At 49.1% G+C, this 24,382-nt stretch overlaps 1 protein-coding gene and 1 non-coding gene across 6 annotated transcripts in view; one reads left to right on the top strand and one right to left on the bottom strand.

Annotated features, from left to right (window-relative positions):
• The window catches only part of ARHGEF37 (Rho guanine nucleotide exchange factor 37), a 49,441-nt gene that overhangs the window by 6,296 nt on the left and 18,763 nt on the right, over positions 1-24,382 (bottom strand). For all 5 annotated transcript variants that reach the window (XM_032851516.1, XM_032851517.1, XM_032851515.1 and 2 more), the window contains 7 exons: positions 17,124-17,271; positions 8,687-8,886; positions 7,226-7,356; positions 6,441-6,545; positions 4,655-4,765; positions 3,585-3,914; positions 1,024-1,152 (listed from right to left, as the gene is read on the bottom strand). In XM_032851516.1, coding sequence (XP_032707407.1) covers positions 1,024-1,152; positions 3,585-3,914; positions 4,655-4,765; positions 6,441-6,545; positions 7,226-7,356; positions 8,687-8,886; positions 17,124-17,271 — 1,154 coding nt within the window. The remainder of the gene's footprint in view (positions 1-1,023; positions 1,153-3,584; positions 3,915-4,654; positions 4,766-6,440; positions 6,546-7,225; positions 7,357-8,686; positions 8,887-17,123; positions 17,272-24,382) is intronic.
• On the top strand, positions 18,645-18,752 carry LOC116864457. The gene has a single exon (XR_004382015.1). It is a non-coding gene; the product is annotated as a U6 spliceosomal RNA (small nuclear RNA).

Here is a 24,382-nt window from a genome sequence, read left to right as displayed (position 1 = left end):
TTATCTCAAGTAGAGAGACAGAGGAGTTTCCCATGACTCATCTGAATGGCTGCTCTGCTCTTTACTTTCTGTACCTGTCCTCCCCCCACACTGTAGGGCCCACGCCACCCCAACCCCTGTGGGACCTCTGGCTGGGACAGCCTTGGTGTGGGGGGAGAGGGGAGCACGGCTGTGGCCCAAGGAAGAGTCCGCTCTCCTAGGAGAGGGCTTGCATCCCTGATGGCCTTTGGCCTTCTCTGCATTCCAGTCAGGTGCACAGGCCACCTCTACGGGCCAGCCCTTGTGGGATGGGCTCCTTTACTTGTCTCTCTGGGTTTCTGGGGCCCCTTCCTCACTTCCAGAGAATCCTGGCCCTATCTCCCCACCCTTGACTTCACATTTCACATGGGACTGAACACACAGCTTTAGGAGCCTCTCGTCCAGGTCTGTCCCCTGCGGGGCCCCCTTCTCCCTTTGGCTACTTCAGCTCCACTTCCAACGTATGCTACTTGCGTACATCCTTCAAGTGCACCGGAAACATACCCTTTCCTTCTATTTTAGAGAAAAATACTTTACCCAGAAAAGCATCTGGCCAGCCAAAGTCTGTAAACCATAATGCAGCTGAAATGCTATGTTTTGCAACTGAAAATGCCATAGCAAAATGAAAATGTAAATGATTTATTATTCCCACTTTTTATTTACCCTGAATGCTGGTATCTGAAGCCGGTTCAGTGGGATGGTAAGGAAACAGAGTAAGCTTTTTTTAAAAAATGTGAAATTCCAGGTTTGGGGATGCTGATGTCACTTGTCTGTTATTATGTCTAATTGCACTTAATATTCTACTGTTCTTCTCTGATGTTTATTGGCCATGAGGAGCATGTGTGTAGGTGGTGTGAATCCTATCACCTCCTCTGGCTCACAGACAGAAAGAAGAGAGGGAAAGGGTACAGGGAAACCTGGGGTAAGAAAAGGAAACGGGACTGGGCCTTCCCCCACTGGCAGGTAAAGAACTGGACAGTCTGTGGGGCAAGGAGGGACACTTACTTGTACGGTGGGAGGTGGCAGCACTTTCTCAAAGTTCTCTTGAAAGGAGCGAAGCTGGTGACCATTCTGGCCCAGGGTGTCCTCCACCAGCTTCCAGAAGGCTGGCTCGGAGAGGTGGTAGTGGGGCAGCTGTGGGATAGACACTGTCATCAGAGCATTCTCTGGGAGGAAGGGGACAGAAAGATTCTGGTAGTCTACATTCCAGCCCCAGGTGTGTGAAGAGGGATTTTAACGTCTTCATCAGCTGTCATATGTGTCTGCTGACTGCCTTGCTCAGTGTCCTTCAAGAAAGCGTCCTTCTGTTGGAGTCTAGGAATACTGCCCACCATGGAGCTGTGGCCACAGGGCTGGAAGGCATGGCCTCCCTTCTCCCATCTGCTGTGAGCAGCCCATGGACTAGACAACAAACCCAAGCAAGGCCAGGCAGAATCCTCCCATCACATTTAGAATATGAAGGCTGAGAACGAGAAGAAAACTTCTCTTTTAGATGCTGAGATGTAAAAGCTGTCTCTCCCACCATGCAGAAAAAGGTTGGCCTGAGAATGAAGCCAGCCCAGACAGGGAAACAGAGCTAGGAGATGGAGAGAAAGTCAGATCCCTGACAATGTTTGTGCTGAATGCACCTGCCGTGGGTTCAATCGCCTCCTGGGCCTCCCAGTTATGCAAATCAGGATGTACTTCTTTATGCCTCAGCTGGTTTGGAACCCAAGGAATTCTGAGTAATGCCCCATCCTGAGACCCTGGCCTAGCGAGCCATCTCCTGCTTTCTTACCAACAACCAAGGAACGAGTAAGATCCACAGCTAATGGAGACCTGCCCTCTCTGCTTGTCACCAAGCCTACTGCTCTTGGGTCTGACTTAGAGCCTTTTCCCTGCCCCCAGGATGCAGACAGATTGAAGTTCTACCATGCAGGCCTTTCCCAGGCTCCACGGGACTGGTCCAGGGCAATGGGCCATGGGACACAGACAAGGAAGCTGGCACCAGTCACTGACAGGTCCGAACATTCAAAAGGACAGGCCCAACCAGGAAAGGCCCACTTTCTGCTTTTATAAAGTTGATCTTCCTGCTGCTGGCATCCAGCAACACTCCCCAGGCCCGCACATCCCAGTCTAAACACAAGAGGCCTGGCAGTCCTGCAGACAGAACTGGAGGGTGGAAAGAGAATGACGCTCATCTAATCACACTGACCCTCTGGCTTTGGGAAAGAGAAATGGTTCTTTTAGCAGATGGTTCAGGCTTAATTAAATTCAAAAAGCATGTCTAAGACAGAACTCTGTACTAAATGCTTTGAAGGCCCAAAAGAATAAAAGCCTATCATCCCAGCCCTCCTCAATGAAGAGAAACAGCTTCTTCCAGCACCCCAGATGAAGGCAGGCTCTGCGAAGAGCTTAGCACAGCACATCCTAAGGGCTGTTGGAGTATGTTCGATGGAGAGATGGGCTCTCCCAGCTGCAAGAGGGGGCTTTGAGAGCCTCATGGAAAGGTTCATTCATCTGTCACGTATTTGGGGAGTTCCTACCATGCACCAGGCACTGTGAAAGGCATAGGGGGCCCTGGGCTGGGGGCATTTCAGGCCAAGCAAGGGGTCTGTGCAAAGGGACGTGGTCACACTCAGAAGCGGTGTACAGGAAGTGGGACCACAGAGTGGACTGGGACAAGGAGCCGGGGGGCATGCACGTTTCAGAGGAAGTTTCATGCAACACAGTGCAAGGGGGCGGCTGAGTCATGGACCATGAAGCCCAGGAGACAGTGTGTGCTCTGAGGAGTCTGCACCATCCTGGGGGCCAGGCCCACAGACCCTCAGCTCTGATGTTGACAGAGACAGACCTGAAAGCAGCTCGTTTTCTTCCCTGCATCAGCCCTGGTCCTCAAAGCTCTGAATTCAAAGTTTGTCCTTGGAAGTTTGTCCAAACTTCTTTGTGATCTATATAAATAGATTTTTCAGTGGACAACTTTTCTACTAGGATGCCAAGCAGTGTTCAGAGCCCAGGCTTCGAAGTTGAGCTGCCAGGGTGAACTCCTGCTATTGGCTGTGTGGCCTCGGGCATACTGTCTAACCCCTCTGTGCCTCGGCTTCCTTTTGGAATGCGGATGATGATGGTACCTACGCTCTACGGTCAGTGTGAGGATGCGCTGGGATAATGCATGGGAGGGACACACCACGTGCTCACAAGGATGCAGCTACTAGAAGTAGTCACAGCAGTGGGAATGCCAACCAGAGACACTGACTCCTGACTTCGGGGAAGGGCCGGGCCTCTGTCACCGACTTCTAATATATTCCAAGGACCGGCCCCAAGGTCTGCTATTTTCCCAGCAGAGCCTCCTCCGCTTCTGAATCCCAGAGCCCAGGAATTGCCCGGAGTCCCAGTTCTATTCTCGTTTACATGATCAGACTCCAGGAATGGGCAAATGACATAAGAGAGGTCCAGGAGGTCCCCACGGCCGCCTGCTAAGCACCGACGGCCTAATCTCCCTCCATGCCAGCCCCCTTGAACTGCTGGCTGCAGGGCTATGAGGCTCTGGCTACTTGGCAGAGGCGCCCCAGTCCCGGAGGCCTTACCTGGGCCAAGCTGCCCTCTGCCCACTGCAGCACCTGCTCTGCGAGGTCCCTCTGGAGGCCCACGAAGGTGCACAGGATCTGGCCCAGCCAGCGCATGGCCAGCCGGTTCAGCTGCGGGAGCTCGGCCATGAGCAGGGAGTTGAGGGCCTGGTACGTGTGCCGGGCCTCCTGCTCCTCGTACGTCACGCTGCCCACCTCCAACAGCTTTTCTTCCACCCTCTCGAAGTCCAGGAGTTTGTCCAGACGCTTCCTGACCAGGTTCTGAGGGCCGGCCAGGGCTTTGGCCAGGCTGCACAATGGCTGCCACACCAGGCCTTCCAGCCGCTGCTTCTGCGGGGAGAGGGGAGCTCGGGGCTGGGAAAGGGAGCGGCAGAGGGCAGGCACTGGGGAGAAGGGGTTTTGGAGGGAGGTAGGACCAGGCGGTAGTCCCACCCCCGCCAACTCGCTGTGACCTCTTGCATGTTATCTAACCATTCTAGGCCTCAGTGTACCCATCTGAACAATGGGGACAGTGCATGTATGAGCTTAGCAGAGGGCCTGGCCCTTCCTAACATCTGTGTACAGATCTTAAGAGATTTTGTAGAGAGGGGTGACCACATCACAGTCTTTGGGACTCAGATTCCATCTTGACACTGACCATGTGAATAAACTGGGAAGTCACCCTCCCTTAGCCTCCAGCTCTCCCCTGCAGAGTGGTGCTCTTAGCAGCATCTGCCCTGTAAGCCGTGTTGTGAGGATTAATGGAGACTATAAAGCGTTGAGCAGCTTATCTGCCTGGCGGATAGTAAGGCACAGCAAACATTAGCTGAGGCTATTTTTATCAGTAAAATGCATTAATAATAATAATTTCTGCCCTGCTTACTGCTCTGGAAGGTTATGGATGCAACAATCATATAAAGGGCCTGGCTTTAAGTCATCTCTACACCCATTGTGGGGCTTGAACTCACAACTCTGAGATCAAGAGTTGCGTGCTCTACTGACCGAGCCAGCCAGGAGGCCCCTAAATACTAGTCTCACCAGGCTCTACGACCTGCCTCTCAAAGGAAGGGGAAAGGAGAAGCTGGACTCACGAAGCGTGGGAAGGCCTGGAGCTGGAGCTCTCGCATGAGGCTGCAGTACTCCGGCATGGGCCCTCCAGCGATGTCCAGATTGCACTCCTGGGGCCAGAAGCGGAGGAAAGTCTGGACCCAGAGCAGACGAGAAACAGCCAATGAAGACCCATTGTGGCCATCCCACGCCTGCACCCCCTCCCCCACCCTACCTCTGGAGAGGCGGTCCAGCCCTCCGCACACCCACTGTGACAGGGAAGCACACAGCCTACTCCATCCTTGCACAGCTCGGGTGATTAGCAAATCTTCCTGCGACAGAACAAGCCCTTTCTCCCTAATCCAGCGCTGCCCGACCGGGTGTGTTTGCACGGCACCTCTGATTTCACTGCCGTGCCCATATTCCACATATTCGATGGATACTTGAAATCAACTAACCATTCCTTTTCATATCAGTGTTTTGGTTTTTTTAAAATCACCTTATGACACTACCATAACAGGAAAACCAGCAGTAACTGCCACAAACAGGCATGTAAGAGTAACTGCTATAAAAGCAAACATGGTCATTAAGTTCTGTCTGGACAGCCCTGCCGGCAGAAGGCTCCCGAACCGAGACACACTCCGCCAGGGTTAAAGACACACCAGCCAAAGCAGCTTTTCCTGCACTCAGGGGATTAAAGGAGGGGTCCCGCGCTTGCTGGGGGACTCTATGTCATGTAAGCCCGCCCCTGGGGGAACACAGCTTAATGCTTCCAAATATCTGTCCTACCCTGCAAAGCCAGATGGGTCTCGCACGTGACCCTGCTTCTCCATCCTTTCTGGGAGCCGTCCCCTCCCGTCTCGCTGCACTGTGACGGGCTCCTGCTGCCTTCTGCCCAGGGAGCCCAGGATGGAGTGGGAAGAAGCAGGGGGATCTGCCCCACACAGAGGGGCCTGCAGCTATGACCTCCCTCGCTTCCCACACTTCCCATAAGGACACCCCAAATCCCATTATCCAAAGAGCCTGTTATCCTCTGACCAAGCCGCTTTGTGCAAATGGCCATGACTGAGGACAAAACCACAAAGGGATGGAGTGGATGGAATGAGTCAGCATCGATGACAACAGTGAAGGAGAGTTTTGGGACAAGGAAAATAATGTGCCTGTTGGCATGCAAACTGGTGTTCCTGTGGGCTGAATTCAGCCTGTAGAAATACATTTTCTTGGGCCTACAGAGCACTTAAGTTTTCATTAAATTTGCTGCTCATGTGGACACATCATGAGATATCATCTGAAAGTTTTTTTCCTCCTAAAACCAGAACTGGCTACTGCCGGGTCCACATTCCCAAACAGCCACGGCTTCTCCAAGTCAAGTAACTGCTGCCCCTTTAGGCTTTGTTCATCCATACGGTCAAATTCTAAGTATTATTATGCATTTAACTCTACTGAAAAAGTCTCGTCAACAGCCTATTAGACACTAAGCCTCGGACATGTGCACATTTCATGCGACAATATTACCTGCCTCACTTTCATAGGCACCTGTGTCACCTGCTCGAGGTGCCTGACTTGGTGGGGTGGGACTCGAACCCCAGTGAATTTTAACCCTGCTCAGTGGGAATCTCACCCCTGAGAGCTCAATGGGCTTGGAGGCTGTGGGCTGGGGAGCACTAGCCTGTGGCCCTTCATCTGACCTGCGGCCAGCGACCTGGTGACCTCTTCCATTTGGGTTCCTGCGGCTGGTGCCTTTGCCAGCTTGTTGGGTGGACCCTGGGCGTCCTGCCTGGGGGACCCAGCCCAGCCCAGCCCAGCCATCCTTACCGGCAGGATCCTCACCTCCAGATTATCCAGGTAAACGGCCACATTGTTCTTCATCTCAGTCACACACAGTGACACCCAGTGGAACCTCTCTTCTAAATCGTCAAATTCCTTGTCTTCCGTCTGAGAGGAGAGTGAGATCTGTGAACGCTGAGAATATCCACGCAGGGAGGAGGCGGGGTAACGGCAGGGGCACATCCGCGTCCCAAGCTCTCACTGGGGCCCACCTCTCTGCAGCCCTGTCCACCAGAGCCAGGTCCTTCAGCCCCAAAGCTGAGTGGGATGGTTAGAGGCAGTGAGTGCTGCTTAGTGGTTTGGTACTCAGATCACGGAGTAAGATACGCAAGCGCAGGCGTACTGGGTCCCTGGCTGTGTGACCTGGGGCAAATGTTATCCTCCTTGAGCCTGTTTTCTTCAGCTGCAAATGGGGTAATAAAAACACCTACTTCATTGTGCTGATCAAATAATGCCTGGTCTAGAGTAAGTGCCCCCAGCAACCTGAGCTGCTCCTGGGAGCTATTCCAAGTGGGTCCCTTGCCCATGTCCAGAGGTTAGCTCTCCTACCTGCAGATAGTGATGCTCAGAAAAGGACAGCACAGGGTGCCCTGGAGAGAGCCCCAGACGGCTCTTTGGAATCACGTGAGGGTGCCAGCTCAGCCCCTCCTAGGCACGCATGCGGAGAGGTCCCTGCAGCCCCTTCAGCCGCCACCTCTGACAGGAGTCTAAGCCACCTGCTCCACCCACAGCACCGTCCTTCCCCTCTGGAAGGGCGGGGATGCCACCCTTCCTCCGCCCAGGCTCACCCTGGGCACAAGCCCGGCCTCCTGCTTCAGCAGCTGGCTCAGCCGAGTGGTCTTCTTGGAGAGGGTGTGTGTGTTGAGGCGGGCCAGCCTCTCCCGGAGGGTCAGCTGCTCCACTCTGGCATACTTGGAGGCTGCAGCAACAGAGGAGAGAGAAGGCACGGGGACCAGAGCTGACCCAGGAGAGCAGGCGTCCTGGACACACCTGGCTAGGCACCCACTTAGGCCCTCGTCTCAAACGCCAGTGGTACGCCTGCTCCAACAGCAGCACGCAGAGGGCAAGCCCCGGGCTGGCTGCAAGGTGTGAGGCCGGCTAAGCAGCCTGACTTGGGCAAGGCACCCCTTCCTGGGCCTGCTTCCTCATTCGTAAACGAGACCGGCCACCTCCTGTGCTTGCTCGGAGGATCACAGAAGACAGTGGGTTTGAATGGACTTTCTAAAGGAGGACTCAAGGGAGAGGTGAGTTGCCTGAAGTCCTTAGGCCCATGTCAGCTGGGCCAGGCTGGGAACGATGAAGCCCCATTCCCAGTGCAGGGCTTTCCACCCCGGGCCTGAGTCTGAAAGCCGGCTCTGCCTCTCACTAGCTCTGGAATCTGGAGGGAACGATTAGAGCTTTCATTTGACCTGACCGTGAGATGGGGCTACCGGGGCCAGCCTCCAAGAGCAACGGTAAGGATCAAACCAGATAAGGAATGGAAGACGTGTCACAGGAGCTGGATTATCACTAGCATACCATCCAGATGGCACAGTGGAGTTTGCTCTCTACCTGGGACACTGCCTCATTTCCCAAACCTTTTTGTTTTAACAACCTAAGAGACAGAGTTTCTCATGCACTAGCTGGCCTTCCCAAGGTATGTGTGTATACACACACACACACACACAGCTCTTGGTCTCCTCCATATTAATTTCTCCTCCACAGTATATGCAATGTGGTTTGCATGGGACTGATCTTGCTTCCGTTCAAGGGGTGGGTGCTAGCTGGGATAAGCCAGTTCATATAATCTCAAACTCCTGATCACAGTGATTGGTTCCAAGAATGAGATATAAGCCAGGCCCAAGCCAAACAGCTTATGGAATTCCCCTAAACATGGTGACTGGTTCAGGGTGAGCACAGGACCCAAATGGGTCCTATCAGAATGACACTCCAATCTAATTTATGACTAAGGGGTGAAAGATCCCTGCAGGGTGTGGTATCAGATGTGAGTCTTGGAACAGCAATAGCCACTTACTGCTATGAGGAAGGCCAGCCTGGACACGAAGTAACACACAGTAAAGATCAGAGATGAGAAAATTTTAGGGAAATGGAGCCAGGACCCTGATCAAACCCTACCTAAAGTCCACATTACCTTTGGACTTGCGGTTACATGAGCCACTACATTTATTAATGAAGATGATTTGAAATTAGTGTTTTTGTAGCTGGAAGCATTCTCACTGATATAACCCCTAAATCCCCCAAGTCCTTACCCACTTCCTTGCGCCTCTTGTACTCATTGATGTTGGTGTTCACGTCCTGGAGGGCAGAGACAGCCCTCTGAAGCACAGGGTAAGCACTGGCATCAGGGACTGTGTTCTCCAGGATTTTCTGCAGCAGCAGTGGGTACTTTGTAATCCTCTGAAGAGGGATCACCAGTAAGAAACTGAGGCCCGAGGGCCCAGCTTGTGGCCTGAGGGAGAAGGCTGGCATTAGGTAGGGGAAACCCACTGTTTCGGGGAACAGGAGCCCCGGGCTCTAGGTCCAGCTCCGCCTTTTAACTCGCTGTGTGATCTCAGGCAAGTCACCCTCCTTATGTGGTTCTCAGTTTCCTCATCTGTAATGCATGAGGTCTAGATGCTAGAGAGGCGCTGCTAGTTCTCACTCTTCCAGTTTTTGGGTCCTGGTTTCCCATCTGTACTAAATGCAACGGTCAGTTCTCGGTCCTCCATGTCCTTGGCCTGTCAGCAGCAGACACAGCTGACTTGTCCCTGCTCTTGAAACACTTTCTTCTTTTGGCCCCAGAGATGCCCTTCGTCCTGCTTTCCCTGCTCCGTGGGACATTCTCTTGGCCTCCTCTGCTGGCCTCCCTCCAATGCCAGAGCACCCTCGGGCCTTCCCTCCCCTCCACTCCTTCTCTTACTGACTTCATTTAGTCTGTTGGCTTTAAACCCCAGACCTCTGTTTTCCCACTTCTGTCCTGAGCTCTGGACTCACACGGTCAGCTGCCTGCGTGACATGTCCACCTGGCTATGTCCCAAGCTCAACTCTGTATGCAGGGCATTTGACATTTGACATTTCATGCAGTAAAATGGTTTTGTGGCTTTAACAGTTGAAAGTTCAAAAAAAAAAAAAATCACAGGAACTTTGTGTTTATAGAGATGCATTTAAAGTATTTAAGGGTAGGGGTGCCTGGGTGGCTCAGTGGGTTAAGCTTCTGCCTTCAGCTCAGGTCATGATCTCAGGGTCCTGGGATCGAGCCCCACATCTGGCTCCTTGCTCAGCAGGGAGCCTGCTTCCTCCTCTCTCTCTGCCTACCTCTCTGCCTACTTGTGATCTCTCTCTCTCTGTGTGTCAAATAAATAAATAAAATCTTTAAAAAAAAAGTATTTAAGGGTAGGGGGTGCTTGGGTGGCTCAGTTGGTTAAGCCTCTGCCTTCGGCTCAGGTCATGATGCCAGGGTCCTGGCTGAGTCCTGGGTCAGGCTCCCTGTTCTCCAGAGAGTCTGCTTCTCCTTCTGTCCCTCCTCCCACTTGTTCTTTTCAACTCTCTCTCTCTCTCAAATAAATAAGTAAAATTTTTAGGGGGAAAAAAACTTATTTAATGGTAAACAGTCATCATTTCTATTATTTGTATTTAAACAGTTCAGCATAAAAAAAGCAGCAAAATGTTAACACTGGTTAGTTTTAGGTAGTGGTATATGTTTATTACATTCTATTTTTCTACAGGTGCGAAACACAAGAATGAATAGTGTCAAGATCCCTTCCAGATGCACTATTTGATGAATGGATGACTTTTTCTAGTCCCTTTCTTGCTGATTTCGGGGATTTGCAGGAAAAATTACCTGTCAGTGGTATCTGGGAAGAGGTTCCCACAGTTTTCCTTGATCATAACCAGGAGCCCTCAGACCTGCCTTTCAAGAAGCCTATGAGGGTTTCAAACCTCAGTGTCTAGCACGCCTCCTCCAAAAGGACTCACAGATGCTGCTCAAAGCCATTCTCCAGCCCCTCTCCATGGTACCCTGGCCTCTTACTCTTCCTCCTAAGGAAATATTTCCAGACCAAATGTCCAGGAAGTATCAGTCCTGAGGCTAGGAACAGGCAGAACAGGTGGGTGCTCCCTCATTAGCCGCGGGGGGTTGTGGGGGAGGCAGGGGTAGGAATACCTGTCAAGATGTGCCTACACTGACCATCTGCTCTCACCATGGGTTTCCTAGCATTTGGCCAACCACAGGCAGTGGAGATGGAAAAGTCACCAGATATTTGCAAAGCTCTGTCCTCTGGGCTGACTTTCCATGGGAAACGGTGCAACCGCCTCATGCGGACAGCTGTCCACAAATAAGAGTACATGGGGTCTTCAAAGAGAGGATCGCTGCTCTTCTCCACAATTAGCAAGGGGTCATGACAGAATCATAGCAGCCTTTTATGATTACAGCTTTTCTAAGGTAATCTGGAGGAAAAAAAATTTTTTTTTAAAGTAGGCCCAACATGGGGATAGAACTTATGACCCTGAGTTCAAGACCTGGGCTGAGATCAAGAGTCAGATGCTGGGGTGCCTGGGTGGTTCAGTGGACTAAGCCTCTCTGCCTTTGGCTGGGGTCATGATCTCATGGTCCTGGGATCAAGCCCTACATCGGGCTCTCTGCTCGGCAGGGAGCCTGCTTCCCCCTCTCTCTCTGCCTGCCTCTCTGCCGACTTGTGATCTCTGTCTGTCAAATAAATAAATAAATAAATAAAATCTTTAAAGAAAAATAGTAAATGAACAGAAGAAAGTTTGGATGGAAAAGTTAACCAGCAGGTGGAGGGACGGAGAAACATGAGACCAAAGGACAAAGGACTTTTACTCTTTATTTCCCCGTGTTTTGTTTAAATATTCCTTTTTTTTTTTTTCAGTAAGCATTCATTACTTTTATATTTAAAATGAAAAAAGAGGGGCGCCTGGGTGGCACATAAAGTTAAGCATCTGCCTTCAGCTCGGGTCATGATCTCAGAGTCCTGGGATGGAACCCCGTGTTGGGCTCCCTGCTTGGTGGGGGGTCTGCTTCTCCCTCTCTCTCTGCCCTTTCCCCCTGCTTATGTCTCAAATAAGTGTTTAAAATTTTTTAAAAATAAAATGATGGAAGATTGTCAATAAAGGAAAAGAGATTATTTGCCCTCCCCAAACACTGCCTCGGCTGTCATTCTGAGACAGTGGGCGCTCTGCTGGACTGATCAGCCTCTGCAGGGCAGCTTTACCCCCCACCCCCCGCCCCCAGCTGCAGAGCTTCCTGCCCAGTGCAGGGGCAAGCTTTGATCCCCTGGCCCTCAGGTGGGAGCTGCATTAAGAGATTGAAGAGCCTGCCTGCTCACCCACCCAAATAAAAAGGTAGCAAGCAGCACGCATTTTGGAATCACAAAGAATTGGATTAGATGGATGAAAAAGAACCCCTTACTGCTTGGTGTGGTGATTCTAGTCGGTTAAGCTCCAGAAACAGTCCCGTGATCATACGCACAAGAAAATCAGGACTACTGTCTCAAGAGAGAGGAGGTGGAAAGCAATGCTGGCATGAATGGCCTTCCCAGGGCAACAATGGAACAGGGGCTCTCATCGAGGGCACGGTGGAAACTTGCAGGCACTGGGCTGCTCCAGGCACTTAGCAGGAGGGTCCAGGGCAGCAGGCCGTCTGCAAGGACAGCCCTGCACTGTGGAGCAGGGTGCCATGTCTCCTAGGGCCCTCTGAACATGCACAGGCTGAATGAATGCCTGAAAATGTGCTGCAAGTTCAAGAATGGAGGTGTTCTTGTGACTATTCAACTCCATCCAGTCACTGATCACAGCACTGGAAGTCTTTTTTTTTTAAGATTTTACTTATTTATTTGACAGAGAGAGTGAGAGAACATAAGCACAGGCAGGGAGAACCGCAGAAGGAGAAAGAGAACCAGGCTCCCAGCTCAGCAGGGAGCCTGGTTCTCCCTCTCCTTCTACTGTGACCATTTGACAGAGACAGTGAGAGAGGGAATGCAAGCAGAGGAAGTGGGAGAGGGAGCAGCAGGCTTCCTGCTGAGCAGGGAGCCTGATGTGGGGCTCAAACCCAGGATCCTGGGATCAGGACCTGAGTCAAAGGCAGACACCTAACGACAGCCACCCAAGCGCCCCAAGCACTGGAAATTTTTAGGATGCTACCTTTAATAAATAAGACCCAGACCATCTGCAAGAACATCATATGTCCTACTTCCTCACTTCCTCTGCCCCCAGAGCACAATGCTATCCCTGTGTCATTTATGTCGTTTGCTTCTTCTTATCATACACAGGGAGGTCAAGTTTGCTCTCATTGCTACTTGTCATTCTACGGCATGTGCCTTCTCTGCTCTTTCCTTTTTCGATACTTCTTACGTGGAATGGCTTCTGACTTTTCTTTGCTTGAATCCAAACTTATTTATTACAAGTAGGTGCCAGCATCTGATTCTTTCATTAGATTTCTAGGGTAGTGGTGCCCAGGCAGTTCCACACTGAAATACATATTACTTTATTAGACATTATTTTCCTTTTACTTCTTTTTATTACTTTTAAGCCATTATCTTTTCTTTTCAGTTATGTATACAGGCAGGGTCTCTATCTATCTATCTAGCTATCTGCCAATCTATTTCAAGAATATATGTCAGGATATTAATTAAAAGTTTTTTACAAAAAAGGAGCATTGAGGGGCATCTGGGTGGCTCAGTTGGTTGAATGTCAGGCCCTTGATTTTGGCTCAGGTCATGATCTCTGGGTCATGAGATCGAGCCCCGCATCGGGATCTGTGATGGGTGTGGAGCCTCCTTAAGATTTTCTCTCTCCCTCTCATTCTGCCCCTCTCCCCTACTCCTCTCTCACTCTCTTAAAAAAAGGGGGGGGGCGTCTGGGGGGCACAGTTGGTTAAACATCTGTCTTTGGCTCAGGTCATGATCCTGGGGTCCTGGAATTGAGCCCCACGTTGGGTTCCCTACTCAGCAGGGAGCCTGCTTCTCCCTCTGCTGCTCCCCCTGCTTGTGCTCTATCCCTCTCCCTCAAATAAATAAATTCCTTAAAAAAAGGAAAAAAAAAAAAAGGAGTATTGGAACCACTAGTGCTGAGAGCCACAGTATGGTTTTAGAGAACTATAAACACTGCCCAGTCGGACAAGGGTAATACCTGGGGTTTACAGTGTCACTTGGGTACAAGTGAGTCCAAACCCCTATGAGGCACAGTTATTACTCCCCCTTTCACATGTAAGGAAACCAGGTTCGGAGACATGAAATGGCTCTGCCAAGGTGAGCTGGAGCGGAGCCAGATCCACCACTGGGCAGTGTGGCACCGGAGCCCATGAGAAAAGCGTGGACTGGTCTGGCTGGGAAAGACCGGAGTGTGGGAGACATGAGAAACCGCAGCCTCTGAGCCAACCAGGGCCCCCCGACAGTGCTTCTAACCTGTCTGAGCTCGATGCCAGTATTTGGCACCTGGGAGATGTTCTATCACAGTTTCTGACTTCTTTTGAGTAGCAGGAGGGTCTGGCCACAGTGGACTCACAGTCCTACATGGCAACTGAGGCGGATGGCTTGTAAAGTAGGGCTGTAATTATTCTACTCTCTGCATGCACACCCTTAGTTGTGGCGGCTGCTATTGTACCCACTTTGTGTACGACCCTGAAACTCCTCCCCTTGAGAAGCAGCGTCAATTTTTCCACCCCTTGGGTCTGTCACAGAACACCAATTCCCAGCCAAGACCTCCCAAGGCCTTAACCTCTCCTGCCCCCCACCTCCCTTTTCCCTCCCTCCCGCTCTCCCCCTGTCTCAACCCTGTGACCACCATGCGAACAAGCCTGGGCCACCGGCCAGGTGACGGGAGCCTGTATAGCCAGAGCTGAGTCAGCCCGGTGTCTCAGACATACAAGAGAGCCCAGCTGAGATCAGCAGTGCTGACCTGCAGGTGATCATGGGCATGTGAAGGTACTCAGGCGGGGCTAGAGGAATCATTTATGGAGCCCAGCCATATTGCTAACAAGCGGCAGAATGAACCAAACACGTGTCTGTCTTAAGCCATTCTGTTCTGGGTGCTCTGTTATACAGGGAACGTTAACAGGGCTGCATCTGCTCTCTACACGGGGTCTGTTGGCTCTGGTTGGCCACAGTCTCCACTGCTCCCTTATGCCCCACATGTGCCACTCTTGTTTTTGTTATCTGCCTCTCTCCTATTGAAATGTATTTAGTGACCCTCACAAAAACCTAAGTTTCTTTTTTTTTTTTTAAGATTTTATTTATTTATTTGACAGAGAAAGATCACAAGTAGGCAGAGAGGCAGGCAGAGAGAGAGAGAGAGAAGCAGGCTCTCCCCGAGCAAAGAGCCCGATGCGGGGCTGGATCCCAGGACCCTAAGATCATGACCTGATCCAAAGGCAGCGGCTTAACCCACTGAGCCACCCAAGTGCCCCAAAACCTAAGTTTCTAAGACCCATGAAAGGATGAATCGAAGGGGGAAGTGAATATAGTTTTGGGGGGGGGTAGTGAGGAGCCAGGACATGGGTAATTGAAAAGGAGGCTTTAGGAGGTTGGGGGGATAGGCAAGGGAGAGGAGCAGGGGAGGAAGCAGGAGCTTCCATAGGAGATAACATCATCTTCAAAGATCTAACTCTGCACAGTCCTTCTCTTGGGTGTAAAGGGAATGTCTAAGTAAGATAAAATAACAATCGCCTCTCATCCTCCTGCAGTATTCTGATTTCCAGAAAATGACCTTCATCTATCTCCATTTGGGGAGCTTGTCCTGGGGAAGGTAAAAGCCTTTTTGAAATAGAAAAGAAGCAGGACAATCCCAGACAAGGAAATATAAATGACCTTAAATATATGAGGAAATGACCAACTTTAATTATGAGAAGTAAATACAAAATGAAACCACACTGAGACACCATTTGTCACCTCTCTCAGTGGCATTACTCTAAAGTTTAATGACACACCCTGGTGAGGCTATGAGGAAACAGACACCCATACCTTGCTCACAGTATAGCCTTTATAGAAGGAAAGTTTGCAATCTTAGCAAAATTATCCATATATGCTTTCTTTGACCTAGAAAGTCCACCTCTGGACATTCACCTTACAGAAACATCTGCACCTGTGGGAAACCTGGGTGGCTTAGTCGGTTGAGTGTCTGACTTTGTTTTGGCTCAGCTCATGATCTCAGGGTCCTGAGATCAAGCCCTGCATTGAGCTCTGCACTCAGTGAAGAGTCTGCGTGAAAGCCTCTCTCTCCCTCTTGCACTGCCCATCCCCCCACCCATGCACACACACTCTCTCTCTAAAATAAATAAAATCTTAAAAAAAAAAAAACTATATGCACCTGAGTAAAATGACATACACTCACGAGTAATGACTGAATGCGATCTGTAATAGCAAAAGAAAAGAAGCAAATTAATTCCCACTAATAGAAACCAGTTAAATGAACTGGGGAACAGCCATGTGGTAGAGGAACACGCTGTTCAAAGGCTCATACATGTATGCACTGAAATAGGAGGGTGTCCACGATACATGGTGAGGGGAAAAAAATACAAACTTTCTTTAAAAAGGCAGTGAAATGACAGCATATATTTGATTTGCTTCTATATGCATAAAGGAACTCTACAAAGATCCACAAGCAATTTACAAGTGGTTAGCATGACTTTGGGGCTGGGAGTAGTATTTAGGTAAATGAACGGACAGGATTGGACAGGACAGGACAGGATTTTTTGTGTTGCATAACTTTGGATTTTTTAAAGCTTCTGGGGCATCAATTTTTAAAAAAGCTTCTGAACTATGTAACTGTTCGCCACTCAAAATTTTAACTTAAAAAATATCTGTTCTCTACATGTTTCTTTTTCTTAATATTTTATTTATTTATTTGTCAGAAATTGAGGGGGAGTGAGAGAGAGCACAGGCAGGGGGAGCAGCAGACTGAGCAGGGAGCAGGATACGGGACTCGATCCCAGGACCGTGGGATCATGACCTGAGCCAAAGGCAGACACTCAACCGACAGAGCCACCCAGGAATTCCTGCTCACTCCAAATTTCTATCTAGAGCTTCTACACACTGGTGCCAGGTCTGGGTGGTGAGGCCACCCAGGGCAGTTTGGATCCTATTTCAACTGTGTGTGGAGAGGCCTTCCGGGGTGATCCGAGCCCGCCTCATCCCATGCTGCCTACAGCACATGGTTCCCACCATCTCACTGCCCTTCCCGTGGGAGAAAGGAGTGCTGTTCACCAAATGTTTCTGCTTTTCCACCTCTGGACCCCCAGGCAGGGTGGCATACCTTGGCTTCCTGGCAGGTAGACAAAGCCACGGGATTAGGTCTGGGCCATGAATTATGAGAAAGGGATGCATATCATTTCTGGCCTGGAGCACTTAATTCCCCCACTGAGCCACTCAGGCGCCCCTGGCCTGGAGCACTTATTGGCTGCATTGAGCCCTCCAGAGCTCCCTTGCCCTTTGCTGCAGTTACTGGCAATAACCCAGAGAGCGGCTGCTGTCGGCGTGGGCCCCGAAGCGAGGATGGCCCAGAGAAGAGCCTCACGTGACCCGCAGTGGAGCATCAGGAAGGCATAAACCTTTGTTACTCGAAGCCACCTAGAGTCGGGGATTGTGTCCCTGCAGCAGCACCGGCAACAACACCGAGGAGGGGAGAGACCCTGTCGGCTCCCGCCCCCAGGGCCGACGGCAGCAGGAGCGCACGCGCACTGGTCGTGCTACTCACACCACGGCCTCGATGACGCTCTGGATCTCTCGCTGCAGCTCCGGCTCCTTCCGGTAGGTCTCCACCAGCAGCAAGGCCTGGTCGTAGCTGGCGCAGTAGACCCTGTAGACTCGCTCCAGCTCCTCTTGGAATTCCAGGAACAAGTTGCCTGATGGTGAAAAAGCAACAGGAGCCCCCAAAGGCATGTCTGTCTGTCCCCTCACTTGGGACATGGAGGTGGTTAGACAGATGAGCCCTCCGCTGGGGACTGAGACCACCAGGCCTGACCTGTTGGGCCACTTTGGGCAAATTACCTCTTCATTCTGAGTTTCCATCTTGCATTCAAAAGGCTGCTGGAAGGATTACGTGACGCAACGCTGCTCAGGCTGGCGCCCGGGGAGTCTTACTAAAGCACAGCTATCATTAGAGCAGTAATATTATTAGTGAGGTGCTTTACAGGTCCCAGAACATACTCGTGTCACACCTTTACAATCACGTGTGTGCCAAGGACAACTTCAAACCCCAGTCTACAAAGACACGCTCAAGCAGAGCACAGGTTGTCACCTGCATGGGCTCTGCAGTCAGAGAGGACCAGAAACAGCTCTCCAGCCAACCCTTCCCCTGGGGCATGACCTAGGGTGAGCCCTTGACCTCTTGGATCCTCCATTTTCTCACCCACAGATTAGAATAAGAGTCTTCACTTCTAAGTGTTTTTTTGTTGTTGTTGTTAGAACTAAATCAAACACAGCGTGTAAAAACATCTGATGCAAACTTGACTCCCACAATATTTACCAACTGCTTACCTATGGATTAGACGTCATGCCCCCTTCTGCGCCCTGCGAACAAAACAAAGTCCCTGCCTCATGGAGCCTGTGTCCCCGTGGTGAAGACAGGCAGTAAGTAAATACGTTACACCTGTCACAATGTGATGATACGAAGAAGCATAACCAAGCGTTAGAAAGCAGTAGAAGATCTCCATAAGGAAGGCCTCCAGGAGGACGTGCATGTTTATCAGAGACCAGAAGCACCCGGGCCCTGGGAACGTGGAGTGGGAGCAGCACTCCAGGCTTTCGGAAAGAAAATGCAAAGGGCTTCAAGCCTTAGGCAGGAGAGCACTGGGCATATAGGCAACAGCAAAAAAGGCAAGAATAGCCGAAGCAGAGTAAACAAGGGCACAAAGCAGAGAAAATAATCCAGCAGCTGCAGCCAGATCACACAGGGCCTCAAGTAGGTAGGTAAGATGGAGTAAAGTGTTTGTGTTTTCTTCTAACAGAGGCAGGGGTTTGAGCAGGGATGATCTGCTTTCTGTGTTAAAAAGACCACTCTAGGGGCGCCTGGGTGGCTCAGTGGGTTAAAGCCTCTGCCTTCGGCTCAGGTCGTGATCCCAGGGTCCTGGGATCGAGCCCCGCGTTGGGCTCTCTGCTCAGCAGGGAGTCTACTTCACTCTCTCTCTCTGCCTGCCTCTCTGCCTACTTGTGATCACTGTCTGTCAAATAAATAAAATCTTTAAAAAAAAAAAAAAAAAAAAAAAAGACCACTCTAGCGCTCGGCTTCAGCAGCACATACACGGAAGTTGGAACAATATGGAGAAGATGAGCGTGGTCCCTGCACAAGAATAACAGGCAAATCTATGAAGCATTCCATATTTTTTATTTTTTATTTATTTTTTAAAGATTGTATTTATTTGACAGAGAGAGCACGTGTGCACACAAGCAGGGGCAGCTGCAGAGAAAGAGAGGAAGCAGACTCCACGCTGAGCAGAGAGTCAGGACGTGGGGCTTGATCCCAGGACCGTGGGATCATGACCTGAGTGGAAGGCATATGCTTAACGACTGAGTCACCCAGGTGCCCCGCACTCCATATTTTTAAATCAGAAATTTATGAGATTGGTTACCTACAGCAGGTGGATGGATTGGGGTGGAAAGAACGAGGGAATGGGATTGGGTAATAGGGATAAGAGGTGAGCATGGATTGGATGGACTGGAATTGTAGGTATCAGTATGAGCTCACGGTTTCAATATATAAATAAAGACAGATAGATATAGAAAGAAATGTAGTGTATATGCATACATTAGTATATATACATATATATCCCAGCTCTATTAGTTGACATCCCAGGGGCAACGAGCACACCTACAGCCTTGAGCTTGGTGTCTAAATACTATTCTCCCCAAATAGGAACCAGGGATCCTAGGAGAAATGGTTGATTCCAAAGACAGGGCAGGGAAACACAAGATGAGCCTGGAACACCTTGTGGTGTCAGAAAATAAGGATGTTCTCAAAAATTATCAGAGGCGTACTACAAGGACACGGGAGCCAACTGGAAGGAGCTCTCAATGGCCAACACTGGTACAATCTGAACAAGAAAATAAATAACGATAGTACTGGATTCTGACTCACAGAATAAAGTAAACATTCAAGAGGCCATACTGTCATAAATCAATAACTGAACAAATGAATGCGCATGAAGGGACAGTTCTTGCTTACAGAAAAATTGCCATAAATAAATGTCGAAGGGATAAGCGAAATAGAAATTACCATGAGAACACCAGTAATAGTTCTTGTAGGCAAGAACCACTGATGGATGTTAAAACTATTGGTTGGGCGTCTGCCTTCTGTTCAGGTGATGATCCCAGGGTCCTGGCGTCCAGTCCCTCATCGGGCTCCTTGCTCAGTGGGGAGCCTGCAGAATTCTCCCTCTGCCTCAGCTGCTCCCTTTCCCTCTGCTGTTCCCCCTGCTAATGCTCTCTCTGATTCTCTCCCTCTCAAATAAATAAATAAAATCTTAAAAAAAAAAAACTAATGGGTGAAAGTTTGAGATGAAATAGGACATTTGGATACTATCAAAGTTTTTCTCCGTAAGCTATTCATGAATAACAAGGGGAAAATTATATATATTACTTATAGTGGAATCATATTTATAGTGGAAAAACACAACAGATATTACCTTCTATCAACCATGTGATCAAAGTTAACATTATTCTAAGTAATAACATATGGGAACAGCAAGTGCCCCTGTTCTGACACACTAAGGAGGACAGGACATTGGCCACGATATTACTGCCAAAAATGTATTATGTCAATTTAAGAATAAAAATAATTTTAATTTTTTAAAAATATTTTATTATTTGTCAGAGAGAGAGAGAGAGAGAGAGCGCGCACAAGCAGGCAGAGTGGCAGGCAGAGGCAGAGAGAGAAGCAGGTTCCCTGCTGAGCAAGGAGCCCGATGTGGGACTCGATCCCAGGACCCTGGGATCATGGCCTGAACCAAAGGCCTGAACCAAAGTCACCCAGGTGTCCCAAAAATAATTTTAATTTTATAAATACATAAAATGTTTATAAATATGTACTTTTATAATTTATAAAATATAGATTATACATACCTAAGCTTTTATACAATCTATAATATCATTTTAATTTTAATAACTGAAAACTTCAAAGTGACAGATATACTACAAGCCTGGCTCAGACTCTTCAGAAGTATATGGTCATGAAAGACAGACTAAAGAAGGCCAAGAGAACATGTCAATAAAATGAACTGTGGTAACTTAGATTGGATCCTGGGCCAGAAAAAAAGACATCTGTAGGAAAGCAGGCAACATGTGAATAGGGTCTGTAGAGTTAATAGCGTTGCAATAATGCTAATTTCTGGTATCAAAAATATACTATGGATATCTGAGATGTTAAAATAAGGAAAAGCTAGTTTGAGGGTTGTTTAGGACCTCTGTACTATTTTTGCCACTTTTCTGTAAATCTAAAATTATTTTAAGATTTAGAAAGTTGGTTTTTTTTAAGATTTTATTTATTTGACACAGAGAGAGAGATCACAAGTAGGCAGACAGGCAGGCAGAGAGAGGAGGAAGCAGGCTCCCAGCCAAGCAGAGAGCCCAACGTGGGGTTCGATCCCAGGACCCTGACTGAGACCAGGAACAGAGCTGAAGGCAGAGGCTTAACCTACTGAGCCACCCAGATGCCCAAGATTTAGAAAGTTTAAAAAGAACTTTGAAGACATTATACCAAGTGAGAGCCAAACACGAGAGGACAAATACTGTGATTCCACTTCTATGAGTTACGGAGAGTGGGACCATATGAGAGTTCCCTGTACGTTCTACTTATTTTGTCTGTAATCCTAAAAGCACTCTAAAAAGTAAAGTCTATTAATTAAAAAAAAAAAAAAAAGATCTATACTATGTTGAGACTAAACTAGGGGTCAAAAGTGGTTACAGGAATGGCAGTTAGAAAACTACCTCACTCGGGGCACCTGGGTGGCTCAGTGGGTTAAAGCCTCTGCCTTCAGCTCAGGTTGTGATCCCAGGATCCTGGGATCGAGCCCCGCGTCGGCCTCTCTGCTCAGCAGGGAGCCTGCTTCCTCCTCTCTCTTTGCCTGCCTCTCTGCCTACTTCTGATCTCTGTCTGTCAAATAAATAAAATCTTTAAAAAAGAAAGAAAGAAAGAAAGAAAGAAAGGAAGGAAGGAAGGAAGGAAGGAAGAAAGAAAGAATACTACCTCACCCACCCACAAGAGCCTATGGTCATCCATCCAGGGGGAAGTGGTGAGGGTGAAGAGAAATGTGTTAGCCAAGAATGGGAGTTGGGGGCTGTGGACCACAGGAAGCTCAGCAGACCCTACTGCCTGCTGAAGCTACAGGCTGGGCCTCTGACCTGGACCAGACCCCATCAGACACATGGGACAGTGCCTAGTTCGGCATGGTCTAGCTTTCAGCCACCCAGACTGCCACACAGGACCAGTCCTCTTCCCCAGTTCTGACCCAGCCGATCCTCAGAGAGAATGCCTCAGGAGAAGCCCCCAGAAGGAGGGAGCACAGAGAAAAGAGGACACAAAACTGTTGCTAGGGAGAATGTGCATGCCAGGAGATCAGCCAACTGCAGAGACCATCCCAGCTAAGAGACAGCCTGGGGGCAGCCCTGAAATGTAGGCTGGTTCCCATATTCTTCTTAACCCAGGAAGGGGTCAACACAAATGTGACTGATGGCAAAGGAACTGTAGCCTAGCGTGGCCAGCGGTAGAGGAGGGCAAACTCCCGGGAAGTACGGCTATCCAAAGGGGCAGGAACACCAGGAATGCAAAAATAAAGACTTAACTTCTTTTCGTCTTGCCTTATGGCCACAGACTGTAAACAAGTCACTCCAGTGGAAAAGTTACTCCCAGCATCAAAAGAATACCTATCAGGTGTCTGGGTGGCTCAGTGGGTAAGCGTCTGCCTTTAGCTCCGGTCATGATCCCCGGGTCCTTGGATCGAGCCCCGACATCCAACTCCCTGCTCAGTAGAGAGTCTGCTTCTCCCTTTCCCACTCCCCTGCTTGTGTTTCCTCTCTCACTGTGTCTCTCTCTGTCATAAATAAGTAAAATCTTTCTAAAAAAAAAAGTATACCTACAGCTGGGATGAATCAGAAAGACAAGAAAGAGAGTCAAGATGGTCAAGGGTTATGGCTCTTGACTCTGCCTGGCCAAGCTGTATGACCTTGAGGAAATTATTGAACTTTTCTGAGCTTCAGGTTTTTCTTTAGTAAGATGGAGACAATAATAATAGTAATCAACTAGTCAGAGTATTGTGAGGATGAAAGAGCTAGTCTGTGCTACTCAGCGTCATGGCTGGCACATTTCAAAGAGGCAGAAACTGAGGCTCGGAGACCCACAGGAACCAGTGGGCAGCAGAGCCTTGCCAGTCAGACTCCAAACCATTAGACCCGCACCGCCCAGAGGCAGAGGTCACTGGCTATATGTGGCCTTTGGGGACTAGAAATATGGAGAATCTTGATTGCCAAGGGCTGTCAGTAAAAAAGACACTGGATTTCAAAGACTTAGTACAAAAAAAGCAGCAAAATGTCTCATGAATAACTTTTATATTGATCACATGTTAAAATATGAGTTTGGACATATTGGGATAAATCAAATATACTAAAATTAATTTTATCTTCTTCTTTAATTTTCCAAATGGAGCTACTCAAAAATGTGCAATGACGTGTACGGATTGAATTACATTTCCATTGGACAGCACTGAGCTACACCAGGGCACCTTCTGGTGAGATAACCCGGGGCAGAGACGCCTGTGAATGTCAGAGTTGTAATGGACTCATTCGAAAAGGACAGGGGACCTAAGTCATCTGGGGGGAAAAAAGCCTGTTAAAGACAGCTATGCCTGAGATCTAAAAATCTCTTGAAATGCTGTGTCTGCAGGATTGGGAGGGCTTTCCTTATGCAAGAAGGCGAGGGGGCTGGCAAGATCAGGAATAGAGAGCTGGCAGAAGCCAGGGCAGCCTGGACCCAACACATAGGGCACCGAAGAGAAGAGCCATGTGGATTCTCTGTGCCTTTTTTCGGCTAACCACAGGGTCAGAGGATGAGAAGGCTATTTTCTGTAGACTCTGTAAAGGAAATAGGAAATAGGACAGGAAATCGGACTGCCATATCAGAGGGGAAAAAATACAGGACTAAATTTCAGCTAAATAATGAACACATTTTTAGTATAAATATATTCCAAATGTTGCATGCGACATCCTGATACTAAAAAGTTATTCACTGACGGGGCACCCAGGTGGCTCATGCAGTTAAGTGTCTGACCTTGGCTCAGGGTCCTGGGATGGAGCCCTGCATCAGGCTCCACGCCCAGCAGGGAGTCTTCTTGACCCTTCCTCTGCTCGTGCACATTCAATCTCTCTCTTTCTTTCTCAAATAAATAAATACAATCTTTAAAAAATTATTCATTGTTTATCTGAAGTTTAAATTTAATTGGGACCTGTAGTTTTTTTAAAGATTTTATTTATTTATTTGACAGACAGAGATCACAAGTAGGCAGAGAGGCAGGCAGAGAGAGGGGGAAGCAGGCTCCCTGCTGAGCAGAGAGCCAGATGTGAGGTTCGATCCCAGGACCCTGAGATCATGACCTGCGCCGAAGGCAGAGGCTTTACCCCACTGAGCCACCCAGGTCCTGTATTTTATCTGGCAGCTCTACCAGGAAGGCAGGGAGCAGAGTGATCACCAGGTGTGTTTGGAAAACAAAGTGACATCCTGCCTCTTCGCTGCAGGTCAACCAGGAAGGCAGAGACTGGCAAGCAAGGCCCCTCACACAAGGAACCGCATCGAACCTTAAACCACAGCAACAGGATAACCTGACTCTGAGTCCCTGGACCCCAGCGTGTCCTCAGCCTGAGGTTATACTGATTCCCACTCAAATAAATGGTAATTTGTAATAGAAATAAGGATAAAATGATAAATGTTAAGAATATCTACCCAGCTACTTAAAAAAAAATCTTGTTCTT

The sequence above is a fragment of the Lontra canadensis genome, unplaced genomic scaffold (assembly GCF_010015895.1).
Source record: "Lontra canadensis isolate GAN:19392208 unplaced genomic scaffold, GSC_riverotter_1.0 scaffold5, whole genome shotgun sequence".
Classification (NCBI taxonomy): domain Eukaryota; kingdom Metazoa; phylum Chordata; class Mammalia; order Carnivora; family Mustelidae; genus Lontra; species Lontra canadensis.
This window is presented reverse-complemented; position numbering and strand designations above follow the sequence as displayed.